This window comes from Sus scrofa, chromosome 1, assembly GCF_000003025.6.
Source record: "Sus scrofa isolate TJ Tabasco breed Duroc chromosome 1, Sscrofa11.1, whole genome shotgun sequence".
Classification (NCBI taxonomy): domain Eukaryota; kingdom Metazoa; phylum Chordata; class Mammalia; order Artiodactyla; family Suidae; genus Sus; species Sus scrofa.
Genome location: NC_010443.5, coordinates 245,845,133 through 245,858,062, shown reverse-complemented (window position 1 = coordinate 245,858,062; position 12,930 = coordinate 245,845,133). Strand labels below are relative to the sequence as shown.

The 12,930-nt window shown below is 35.2% G+C and overlaps 1 protein-coding gene across 1 annotated transcript; it reads left to right on the top strand.

Moving 5' to 3' along the window:
* LOC100152911 (olfactory receptor 13C4) lies at positions 915-2,169 on the top strand. Its single transcript, XM_001924713.5, has one exon. It carries the CDS (start codon positions 930-932, stop codon positions 1,884-1,886), a length of 957 nt encoding a protein of 318 aa, XP_001924748.3. The 5' UTR covers positions 915-929; the 3' UTR covers positions 1,887-2,169.

Sequence of the window (12,930 nt, the reverse complement as noted above, 5' to 3'; positions counted from 1 at the left end):
TCCACACACATTCACAGAAATATATTTAAGCATTATTATTTTCTCAGGTTCACCTAAATGAATTACAAAGAATAACTCTGAAGCCACAGAATAAAACAAATGAAGAGAGACTATTTTTCTTCAAAGACCTCCATCGTATACTTGCAGAGGTAATTTACACACTGGTCTTGTAATTCAAAGTAACAAAATAGTAAGAGTAGGCTTTGACTACAAGATCAACAACTAACTTGACCTTTGCATAAATTGCTGTGTATGTGGTTCGATATATTATGATCAAATGTCTGCTCTATAAAATTATACAATTGAACAGGCTCAAAATAGATCCAGGGTGTCAGGCAGACAAACAAATATTCATATAATCAAACTTGCTTTAACATTTTCAGCATTTCTGTTAAACACCAAATCAAAATTCCAGTCCTTTTTGAGTTTTTTTCCTTCACCACCATTCTCTCACTGAGCCTGACTAAATGAGGTCAAGTTTGTTATCTGAAATATTCTAGAGCTTTTACAAAACTCAATGTGGTGTGTCTTCAACAGTGGGGAAGGTTGTTTCTGAAATTTGCTTCTGGTGTTAGAACTTCAAACGTTGGACACAGGGCATTGAAACTCAGCTTCCCAGTATCATTGTGTTCTAGGCACAGATATTCTTTTTTTGGCCATACCTGTGTCATGGGAAAGTTCCTGAGCTGGGGATTGAACCTGGGCCGCTGCAGTGTAAAACTGTATCCTTAATGCACCACACCACAAGTTAACTCCAATGCTCTTGATATAATATTTTATTTTGAAGATAACTAAATGATAGAGCTTTAAAGAAAACACCCCATTTCACCCTGAAATAGTGACTATCCAAGAAATTTGTTCCATTCATTGTTACTTAGCAGTGAACATATTTTATGTTGGTATTCCTTTGACATCCTGAAAACTGGAACATGGATAGAATAAATCAGACATTTGTGAAAGAATTCATTCTTCTGGGACTCTCTGGTTATCCAAAACTTGAGATTATTCTCTTCGCTCTAATTCTCGTTATGTACCTGGTAATTCTAATTGGCAATGGTGTTCTGATCATAGCAAGCATCTTTGATTTCCGTCTTCATACCCCCATGTACTTCTTCCTGGGCAACCTCTCTTTCCTGGATATCTGCTATACATCCTCCTCTGTTCCCTCGACTTTGGTGAGCTTGATCTCAAAGAAAAGGAATATTTCGTTCTGTGGATGTGCAGTGCAGATGTTCCTTGGATTTGCCATGGGGTCAACAGAGTGTTTGCTTCTTGGTGTGATGGCTTTTGACCGCTACGTGGCCATCTGTAACCCTCTGAGATACCCCATCATCATGAGCAAGGTGGTGTATGTACTGATGGCTTCTGTGTCATGGTTCTCTGGTGGAGTCAACTCAATTGTGCAAACAGCTCTTGCCATGCAATTGCCTTTCTGTGAGAATAATATCATCAATCATTTCTTATGTGAGATACTGGCTGTTCTCAAGTTAGCTTGTGCTGATATTTCCCTCAATTTTTTTACCCTAGCAGTGTCAAATATGGTTTTTCTGGTTCTTCCACTTCTGGTCATTTTTTTCTCCTACATGTTTATCCTCTATACCATCTTGAGAATGAGCTCAGCCACCGGGAGACGCAAAGCTTTTTCTACTTGTTCAGCACATCTGACTGTGGTGATCATATTTTATGGTACCATCTTTTTTATGTATGCCAAACCCAAGTCTCAAGATATCCTTGGGCAAGACAGTTTGCAAGCTAGGGAGGCGCTTATTTCTATGTTTTATGGTGTAGTGACTCCGATGCTAAATCCTATAATCTATAGCTTGAGAAATAAGGATGTAAAAGCTGCTGTAAAATACTTGCTGACTCGGAAAGCTGTTAACCAATAAGACCAAGGGGAAATGTGGGTGTTTGGTGTACAGCGACTAGACTTGGCATCTTTGGATAATTATTGACAGTCTTCTTTGGGGAAAGCAAAGTTATAGGGAGACATTTTTACTCTTTGTCTTTACTCAATTCATTTAGCTATAATCACTGAGAACAGTAGTCTGCTATAAATGCAAATTCTAATAGGTTCTGATCCCTATTTCACAAAGACAATTGCTTTAGGGTCTTTTCTTTGGTGATACCAATGAGTGTGTTCAGTGCACTGCGTGGCAACACAATAAAAAATATCACACATACTATTTGGAAATAGGAGGAATATACATTCTGCTCAACCCCAAAGTACCCCACAGTGGGGAAGTTACTCATGCTTTCTAAAAATGTACTTATTTGAAGAAAGAGAATAATTAACCATCACTCTCTTTGTTGTTATAAAGATTCCATAAGTTTGGCATAGTGTCAAATGCATAGTAAATCCATATTTTGACCTGTGTGATTTGGTCACTAAAATCCTGCTGCCTGTCTTCTGTCTCACTTCTGTTGGAGTGTTTTCACTTTATCAAACCTCTAACTGTGAGTACTTTTTTCTATGGCTTCTGTCACAGTGGACACTACTTTCAGTTCTAGGTAAAGAGGCATGCACCAAACCCCACAGGTGAGGATTTTTAACTTATTTCCACTCTTGCTGGGATGAGCCTTATATTTCAGTCTGATCCACGTTCAATTCTTTTCACACTCTGACCTGTACTACCAAGTTTTGTATGTACAAGGTTCTGCTACTTTGTCTCAGCCACTTCCTTAGTGCCTTTATTTTAACTCTACAATATGAAGCATACTAGCATATTTATATCAAACAATGTTTTAGTTATAAAAATTTATTAAAATTCCTCTTTCTATCCTTATATAAAAACTTGATACAATGTTTCTTCAACATAGACAAGTTCTGGTCATGTTGATGAATGCCCAGGAAATTAACAGTTTTAAAATCTAATATACCCTCTCAAGGAATTGCAAAATTCTAAAAGGATTGTTATAGGTATTACTTTGTGATAAATAATAGATATTTTAGAAATTCAAAAACTGTAGAAGTGTATAAAGAAGAAAATATTGTTATCACTATTACTACCCCTGTAGGTGATGGCTATTAACATTTTTATTATTTTTTTATTTTTTGTCTTTTGTCTTTTTAGAGCCACATCTGTGGCATATGGAGGTCCCCAGGCTAGGGGTCGAATCAGAGCTGTTGCTGCCAGCCTATGCCAGAGCCACAGCAGCACGGGATCCAAGCCTCATCTGCAACCTACACCACAGCTTATGGCAACACCACATCCTTAACCCACTGAGCAAGACCAGGGATCGAACCCTCAACCTCATGGTTCCTAGTCAGATTTGTTACTGCTGTGCAACAATGGAAACTCCCTATTTGTTTTATTAATTTAGAGTCATAAAATTATTCATTTTAATGTTGAATTACTTTATTTTGATGCACCATGTACACTTGAAGTTGCTACTTTGAAAGTATTTATTTATTTATTTTTATTTTTATTTTTTTGGTCTTTTAGGGCCACATCTGCGGCATATGGAATTTTCCAGGCTACGGGTCCAATTGTAGCTGTAGCCACTGGCCTACACCAGAGCCATAGCAATGTGGTGTCCTAGCTGTGTCTGCATCCTACACCACAGCTCACGTCAACGCTAGATCCTTAACCCACTGAGGGAGGCCAGGGATCAAACCCCTGCCCTCATGGATACTAGTCAGATTTGTTAACCATTGAGCCATGATGGGAACTCCATTTTTTAAAATATATATACAACTCATTATGTTTCACAGAATAACTTCTAGAAAATGAAATTACTAGGGCAAGAGATATGATATTTTTTATTTCTCTTGTTAAATTATATGCCCTGCTCAATCATATTACCTGCTGTCAATGTTACTGTAAATGTTTCCCCAGACTTTTGCAGCTCTGGTCTTTGTGTACATGTGAGTACACATGTACTTTTAACTTTTGGAAATGTTCAAATTACCATAAAAAGAGAGATATTTAATGAAACCTCATGTATCAATCACTTGGTTTAAAGAATTGACAGCTCATTGTTTCATCACCATCTATACTCATTATTTCCATTTCTCCAGATTTTTAAGTAAATAATGGATATATATGTAAAAAATTTTATTTTGAAATAATTTCAGACTTATAGAAAAATTACAAGAATCGGCATTTTCTTTAAGTTTTCACCCAGGATCTTTGCCTACTAACATCTTACCAGATTTTCCTTATATACATGTGTGAGTGTATAAATCCATAAATAGAGAACTGTTTGAGAGTACAGATATTGTCTCTTTACCTCTAAATATTTCACTCTGTAGCCTCCAATGCCTAAAATGTTTACTATCCATCTATCACTATATAAAACCCTGAGTTCATACTGTTACATAAAATTTACTTCAACTCTAAAAGTTTTACTCTATCTTTCCCTTTTTCACATCTGTACCTTCTACCTCTAGCAGTGGGATAATTTCAGGGGAAAAGAAAATTCTGAGGAAATAAAAATCACAACGAATATAAGTCAAGAAATTACCAGAGCTCACATAGGCCTGGTGACTATCATATTTCCTTCCAATGAGAGTAGAGAGACCATGTCTTTGGGATATGGCATATTCAATAGAGAGCCATAAAGGTCACATCTTATTGTGGGGCTAAATTATCCCTATAATAAAGGCTACCTAGATTTGCCTTTAAAACTGTTTTAAAAAGTCTGAAAAAGATGGAGCTAATCTGCAAGTAATTTAACTGCTTGTCTGAACAAAGTGAAACATTATAGCATTCTTTAAAGGAATATAACAAAAGTCAGTACTCAGAAAGGTAAATTTTACAATACCTGGCATCCAATAAAAAATCAGGTTATGCAAAGAAACTGGCTAATATCACCTGGAAAAAAATTCAGTCAATAGAAAGGGACAGAGAGATGAATAGATTAAGAAGATGTGGAACATATACACAATGGAATACTATTCAGCCATAAAAAGAATGAAATAACGCCATTTGCAGCAACATGGATACAACTAAAGATTATTATACTAAGTGTAATAAGTCAGAAAGAAAGACAAATATATGATATCACTTATATGTGTAATCTATAGTATGGCACAAATGAACCTATCTACAAAACAGAAACAGACTCATAGACATTGAGAACAGACTTGTGACTGCCAAAGGGGGGAGGAGGGGGAGAGTAATGGACTGGGAGTTTGGGGTTACTAGATGCAAATTATTACATTTAGAATTGATAAGCAGTAAGGTCCTACTGTATAGCAAGGGAACTATATTCAATCTTCTGGGGTAGACTATGTTGAAAAGAATATTAGAAAAGAATGTATATATATATATGTATGACTGAATTACTTTGCTGTACAGCAGAAATTGGCACGACATTGTAAATCAGCTATAATTACAAAAAAGAGACTGATAAATGGCAGAGATGGACTTAGAGGACAAAGAATCTAAATAGGTTGTCATAAAATAAATATGCTAATGTTTTAAAGGAAAACAAGAATGTAATGTGATAAAAATAAAAAGAGCAAACATTATTTCAAGAAATAAAACATGAGTACCTTAAATTTTTAATAGATGGGGTTAATATCAGAGCAGTAGCTATAGAAGTAATGATCAGTGAGCCTGAAGACAACAATAGAAAATATCCTAAATGAAAAATAAAAAGTAAAAATACTTGATACAAAGTGAACAGAGACTCAATAGGATGTGAAAAATATCAGAAAATTTAACATGCATGTATTTTTAGGGTTAGGGTTAGGTTTAGGGTTAGGGTTAGGGTTATGGAGAAGTCTCAGAGGGAGAAGAAAGAGAGAGGAGCACAGAAAAAATATTTGAAGAGATAATGACTGAACATTTCCCAAATTTTATGGAAGCTGTAAATCCAAACATCCAAGAACCTTGGGATAACAAAGCAGGAATACATGAAGAAAACCTTAACAAAAAGCAGAATAATCTCATTGCTTAAAGCTATTGATACTCAAAAAAATGTAAAGCAGCTGGGGGGAAAAATACATAATAAATATAGGAGAATAAAGATAAGAAGATAGTACAGACTTCTCATCAGAATTTATGCAAATCAGAAATCTACAGAATGATATCTTTAGAATGGTAAAAGGAAAAAAAATCTATTAATCAGAATTCAGTATTTAGTAAAAATATCTTTCAAAAATTAAGGTGAAATATTTTTTCAGAAAAGAAATAAACATATTATATCTTTTCATCTTTGTGGTTTTAATCTATCTGCATCTCTATGTGAAAGTGGATTTGGGGGAGGCAGTCTTTTACTCTAGTATGACAATCTGTGTCATTTTATTTCTATGTTTAGAATATTTAAATTTAATGTAATTATTATTTATTGCAATTTAGTTATACCTGAAATTAGTCTACCACATTTCTATTTGTCGTCTATTCTTTGTTTCTTTTTTGCTCTTTTATCCTGCTTTGTTTTGGATTATTTTCATATTTTCCTAGAATTCTGTTTTATTTTCATTTTTACCTATTATCTATGCCTCTAAATTTATATTTTTTGTCAGTCATTCCAGGGGCTGAAATCTACATTTTAAATTTATGGTTCTCTCTAGTCTAGTTTTTTTTTCTTTTTAACATTTTATGTATAATGTTTGAAGTTTAAAATAGTTTACTGCCATTTCCTCTCTCATCTTTGATGCTCTTGTTATATTTTTACTACTATATATATATATTTAGATGCCATAGTTCTCTGTTATTGCTTTTTGTTATGAAAGTGTCAAATTAATACTTATTAAGTGGAACACAGAGTGACAGATGGTGAGCTGTGGTTCAATGACAGACCTTAAGAGAAATGGAAATAAAGAATTTTATTACTTGCAGGTTCTGGCACTCATATCCAGCGTGCCTGGAGGAGCCACATAGGGAGGTCAAGGCAGAGTGTAGGCACATGTCTTTATTAGGGTTGGTGGTTGAAGTCATTGGTATTCCCAGGCTGAGACTGGATTGGTTAATTCAAAACAAGAACTGAGTTTTGTAAGGCCTAGGAGGGTCTTATCAAAGGGTCATTGAAAGGGAAGATGCTGGGAGATGGGGGGGGGGATTATTGATCACAAGGGCTGTTGGGGAAGCCATTCAGGAATGTAAGTTTGTTTGTGATGTTGCATGCCATTTTCTAGGGCATGCGCTTGCATGAATTGGGTAGTGTCAGTTTAAGGTCCCTGCAGGCCACTTGGCCAACAAAATGGAAACTAAGGCAACAACACCTTTGCTTTAAAGAGTGAAATATCTTTAAAGAAATTTAAAATAATGAGAAAAAAGTCTATTTTGTATACCCACATATTTACCACTTTCAACACTCTTCATTCTTTTTTTATGAACAAAATATTTTTATTTATTTTTTTGCTACAAATTAGTGTTTATTTTAAAATAATACTTAGGAATTTATACTCATTAGACGTGTTATAGTTAGCATCCAAAGGCAAAACTGTTTCTTGAAGATTTATTATGTGCTTCATACTAAAAAGCTCCTAAATTTGCACATTGTTGGAATTATAAGATTAGAGAGTTTTTTTCTGGCTAATGATTACTATAGAAAAATATTTAGGAAAATTTTAAACCAGTACAATCAGTAACAGTTTAACTTTATATTTCATGAAGGATAGTAGTCATATTTAGCAATAGCCTCACTTAAAAAAGTATGCTCACTACAAGATTGTATTTTGTAAACATGATCAAGAATCAAGAGATTATTCCTACCAGCTAATAGTAATTACATGTATAATATTATTTAGTTTTTCAAATTAGTTGCACAACTGCTAAGTGAATATTTCTGGGTATTAGAAAAATCAGTGTTGGAAATGTTGATAGTTGTTACTTCTTTCTACTGAATTTTAAAAATCATCTTAGAAGTTAGAGTACACTTTTTTCATGGAATAAGGTAGTTAGAGGGAGCAACTTTATTCGTTTTGGTGATGTTGAACCATGTTGAGAGGTTCGTAATTTGTCTTTCATGAATACTAGCGACTAGATGGTTAGCCAAGAATCCTTCTTTGCTTGGATTGTCACTTGGAAGTAGTGTATACCTCATTGGTTATTTTGCAAAAAGAAATGAGAAAAGAAGCACCCTTCATCCTTTTGTGCTGGTTTGTGCTTTCATTTGATATCATCTCCTTCCACTGGAAACCTACCTTGGAGGATGGAGCAAGATGGCAGTGGAGTAAGAGGTCATGCACACCTTATCCCACAAACACATCAAAAAACACATCTACATGTAAAACTGCTCACACAGAACATCAACTGAATGCTAGCAGAAGAACTTAAAACTCCAAAAAGGGTGAGAAACTCTTGACATAACCAGGTAGAACAAAAGAAAAAAAGAGAGAGAAAAGGGATCAAGATGGGACTAGCATTCCTGAGAGGGACCCATGAAGGAGAAAAGGAACCTACCTCCTGGAAATCCACCTAACTGATGAAAGATCAGTTGAGTTGGTTGGGAGCTCAAAGTCACCAAGAAAAATGCAGCAGCTGGACTGAGAACAGCAAGGCAGGGTGAGAGCCTCATAGACCATCTGAACCATGGGCCCAGACACCACAGCCTGAGACACTCGGGTGGGGGCTGGGCACTGAGACTCAGGCTGCTATTGAGAGCCCAATGACCAGGCACTGACTGCTGGCTCTACCCCTTGCCTTCTCCCTGGAAAGACACTGAGCATCCTGGGAATAACAGCCTTCTCACACTGAAGAAAGAGACAGGAAATATTCAAACTCCCACACCAAAAATAAATAATAACCCACCCAAAAATACAAAGGGGTATTTTTGCATAGAAGTAGCCTTAGAAGTCTAAAGTTTGGCTTCCCCAAACTCACAGAAAAAGAAAAACACAAGCAAGATGAAGAAGCACAGAAACCATTCCCAATTAAAGGAACAGGAGAATTCACCTAAAGCAGTCAACAATGAAACAGACCACTTCAGTCTGACAGACATTGAGTTCGAAAGGGTGGTACTGAAAATATTGAAGGAATTAAGAGAGGATTTGAACAGTAATGCAGATTTCTTTAGAAAAGAACTAGAAAATATAAGGAAAAGCCAAGAAAAACTAGAAAATTCATTTGCAGAGATGCAAACTGAGCTTAAGGCAATAAAGAGCAGAATGAATAATGCAGAGGAACAAATTAGTGAAATGGAAGATAAAATAATAGGAATCATACAATCAGGACAGCTGACAGAAAACCAAATGAGAAAACATGAAAGCAATATAAGAGACTTATGGGATAATATAAAGTGGGCCAATCTATGCATAATCAGAATTCCAGAAGGAAAAGAGAAAGAAAACGGGATTGAAAATATATTTGAAGAACTTATGGCTGAAAACTTTCCAAATCTAAAGGATACTGATATCAAGATATGTGGAGCACAGAGGGCTCCAAACAAGCTGAACCCAAACAGGCCCACACCAAGACATATTATAATAAAAATGGCAAAAGTTAAAGATAAATAGAGGATTCTAAAGGCAGCAAGAGAAAAGCAAAGCATTAATTATAAGGGAACCCCCATAAGTCTATCAACTGATTTCTTCACAGAAACACTACAGGCCAGAAGGGAGTGGCAATATATATTTAAAGTGCTGAAAGGAAAATATTTGCAACCTAGAATATTCTATCCAGCAAGAATATTATTTAAAATAGAAGGGGAGAAGTTCCTGTCGTGGCTCAGTGGTTGATGAATCTGACTAGGGGCCATGAGGTTGCGGGTTCAATCCCTGGCCTTGCTCAATGGGTTGAGGAATTGGCATTGCCATGAGCTGTGGTGTAGGTTGCAGACTTGGCTTGTATCCCACGTTGCTGTGGCTGCTCCGGCTCCGATTAGACCCTTAGCCTGGGAACCTCCATATGCCATGGGTACAGCCCTAGGAAAGGCAAAAAAAAAAAAAAAAAAAAAAAAAAGAAAAAAAAATAGAAGGGGAAATAAAGAATTTCTCCAACAAACAAAAGCTAAAAGAGTACAGCAATACTAAACCCATTCTGAAAGAAATACTGAAAGGGCTTCTCCAAATAAAAAAACAGAGAGAAAAAAAGAGGAAAAAAAAAGAATTAGGATGGAAGAAAACACCATTGGAAAGCAATCACTTAAATAAGCCAGTATACAGATCTAAACATGAAGATGTTAAAAAAAAAAGACGTCAAAATCATACAATGTGGGGAAGGAAATTAAGAAAATATAGATTCTTTTTTTTATTTTAATGATGGGTTTGAGATTATATGATTATCAGGAAAAAGCAAGCATATATAGCAAGGGCTTAATGTGATTAAAGAGAAGGGCAACCACAGATCAAAACTGATCTTTACATTCACAAAAACTGAAAAGTACTCAAACATAAAATAAATGGAAACCATTCAACCCAAAAATGAAAAGAAGAAAAGAGAAACAAAATCAACTGGAAAACAAGGTTTAAAATGGCAATAAATACATATCTATCAATAATCACATTAAATGTCAATGGACTAAATGCTCCAATAGAAAGACACAAAGTGGCAGATTGGATAAAAAAGCAAAAACCTTTAATCTTCTGCCTACAAGAAACTCACCTTAGAGCAAAGGATACGTATAGATTGAAAGTGAGGGGATGGGAAAAGATATTTCATGCCAATGGACAAGATGGGAAAGCAGGAATGTGCAATACTCATATCAGATAAAATAGACTTTAAAACAAAGGCCATAAAGAAAGACAAAGAAGGGCATTATTTAATGGTTAAAGGATCCATTCAAGAAGAGGATATATTACAATCATCAATATATATGCCCCTAATATAGCAGCACCCAGATACGTCCCCAAAATACTAACAGATATAAAAGGAGAAATTGCTGGGAATACAATTATAGTGAGATTTTAACACCTCACTCAAAAAAATGGACAGGTCCTCTATACAGAAAATCTATATGGCAACAGAGATCCTAAAGGACACAATTTAGAATTAATTGACATTTTTCAAGACATTACCTCCAAAAAAATCAGAATATACATTCTTCTCAAGTGCACTTGGAACATAATCAAGAATTGATCACATACTAGGGCACAAAGCTAACCTCAATGAATTTAAGAATATAGAAGTTACTTCAAGTATCTTCTCTGACCACAATGGCATGAAACTAGAAATCAACCACAGGAAAAGAAATGAGATAAAACCGACTCCATGGAGATGAAACAACATGCTACTAAAAAACCACTGGGTCGATGAGGAAATCAAGAAGGAAATTAAAAAATACCTTGAGACAAATGACAATGAAGACACAACCACTCAAAATCTATGCGAAGCTGCAAAAGCAGTGCTCAGAGGGAAATTCATAGCAATACAGGCCTTCCGCAATAAAGAAGAAAAATCTCAAATTGACGACTTAACCCACTACCTAAATGAATTAGAAAAAGAACAAACAAAAGCTAAAGTCAGCATAAGGAAGGAAATCATAAAGATCAAAGAGGAAATCAATAAAATAGATATTGAAAAGACAATAGAAGAAATCAATAAAGCCAAGAGCTGGTTCTTTGAAAAGGTAAACAAAATTGACAAACCTCTGGCTAGACTCACCAAGAAGAGGAGAGAAAAAACCCAAATATACAAAATAAGAAGTGAAAAAGGAGAAGTCACAAAAGATACTACAGAAATACAAAAAACCATAAGAGAATACTATCAACAATTATATGCCAACAAATTTAACAATCTGGAAGAAATGGACAACTTTCTAGAAACTTACAGCCTGCCCAAACTGAATCAAGAAGAAATAGATCAACTGAACAGACCGTCACCAGAAATGAAATTGACTATGTCATAAAAACACACCCTACAAATAAAAGTCCAGGACCAGATGGCTTCACAGACGAATTCTACCAAACAAGAGGAACTCATAACCATCCTCTTTAAACTTTTTCAAATGTTGAAGAAGAAGGAACACTCACAAAGACATTCTATGATGCCACTATCACCATAATTCCAAAACCAGACAAAGATACCACCAAAAAAGAAAACTATAGGCCGATATCTTCAATGAATATAGATGCAAAAATTCTCAACAAAATTTTAGCTAACCAAATCCAGCAACATATCAAAAAGATCATACACCACGACCAGGTGGGATTCATCCCAGGTTCACAAGGTTAGTTCAAAATATGCAAGTCAATCAACATCATACACCACATTAACAAAAGAAAAACCAAAAACCACATGATCATCTCAATAGATGCAGAGAAAGCATTTGACAAAGCCCAGCATCCATTCATGATAAAAACTCTTACCAAAGTGCATATAGAGGGAACATACCACAACATAATGAAAGCCATTTATGACAAACCCACAACAAATATAATACTCAATGGAGAAAAGCTGAAAGCCTTCCCACTAAAATGTGGAACAAAACAAGGATGTCCACTCTCACCACTGTTATTCAACATAGTACTGGAGGTCCTAGCCACAGGAATCAGACAATCAAAAGAAATAAAAAGCATCCAAATAGGAAGAGAAGAGGTAAAATTGTCATTGTATGCAAATAACATGATAATATATATAGAAACCCTAAGGACTCAACCCCAAAACTACTTGAACTGATCAACAAATTCAGCAAAGTAGCAGGATATATGATTAACATTCAGAAATCAGTCACAATTCTGTGTACTAACAATGAAATATTAGAAAATGAAAACAGAAATACAATACCTATAAAATTGCACCCCCATAAATCAAATACCTGGGAATACACCTGACCAAGGTGATAAAAGACTTATATGCTAAAAACTACAAAACATTAATCAAGGAAATTAAAGAAAATGTAAAGAAATGGGAAGGTATTCCATACGCAGGGGACGGAAGAGTTAATATTGTAAAAATGGCCATACTACCCAAAGCAATTGACAGATTCAATGCAATCCCTATCAAATTACCCATGGCATTTTTCACAGAACTAGAACAAACTACCCAAACCTTTATATGGAACCACAAAAGATCCAGAATTGCCAAAGCAATTCTGAGGAAC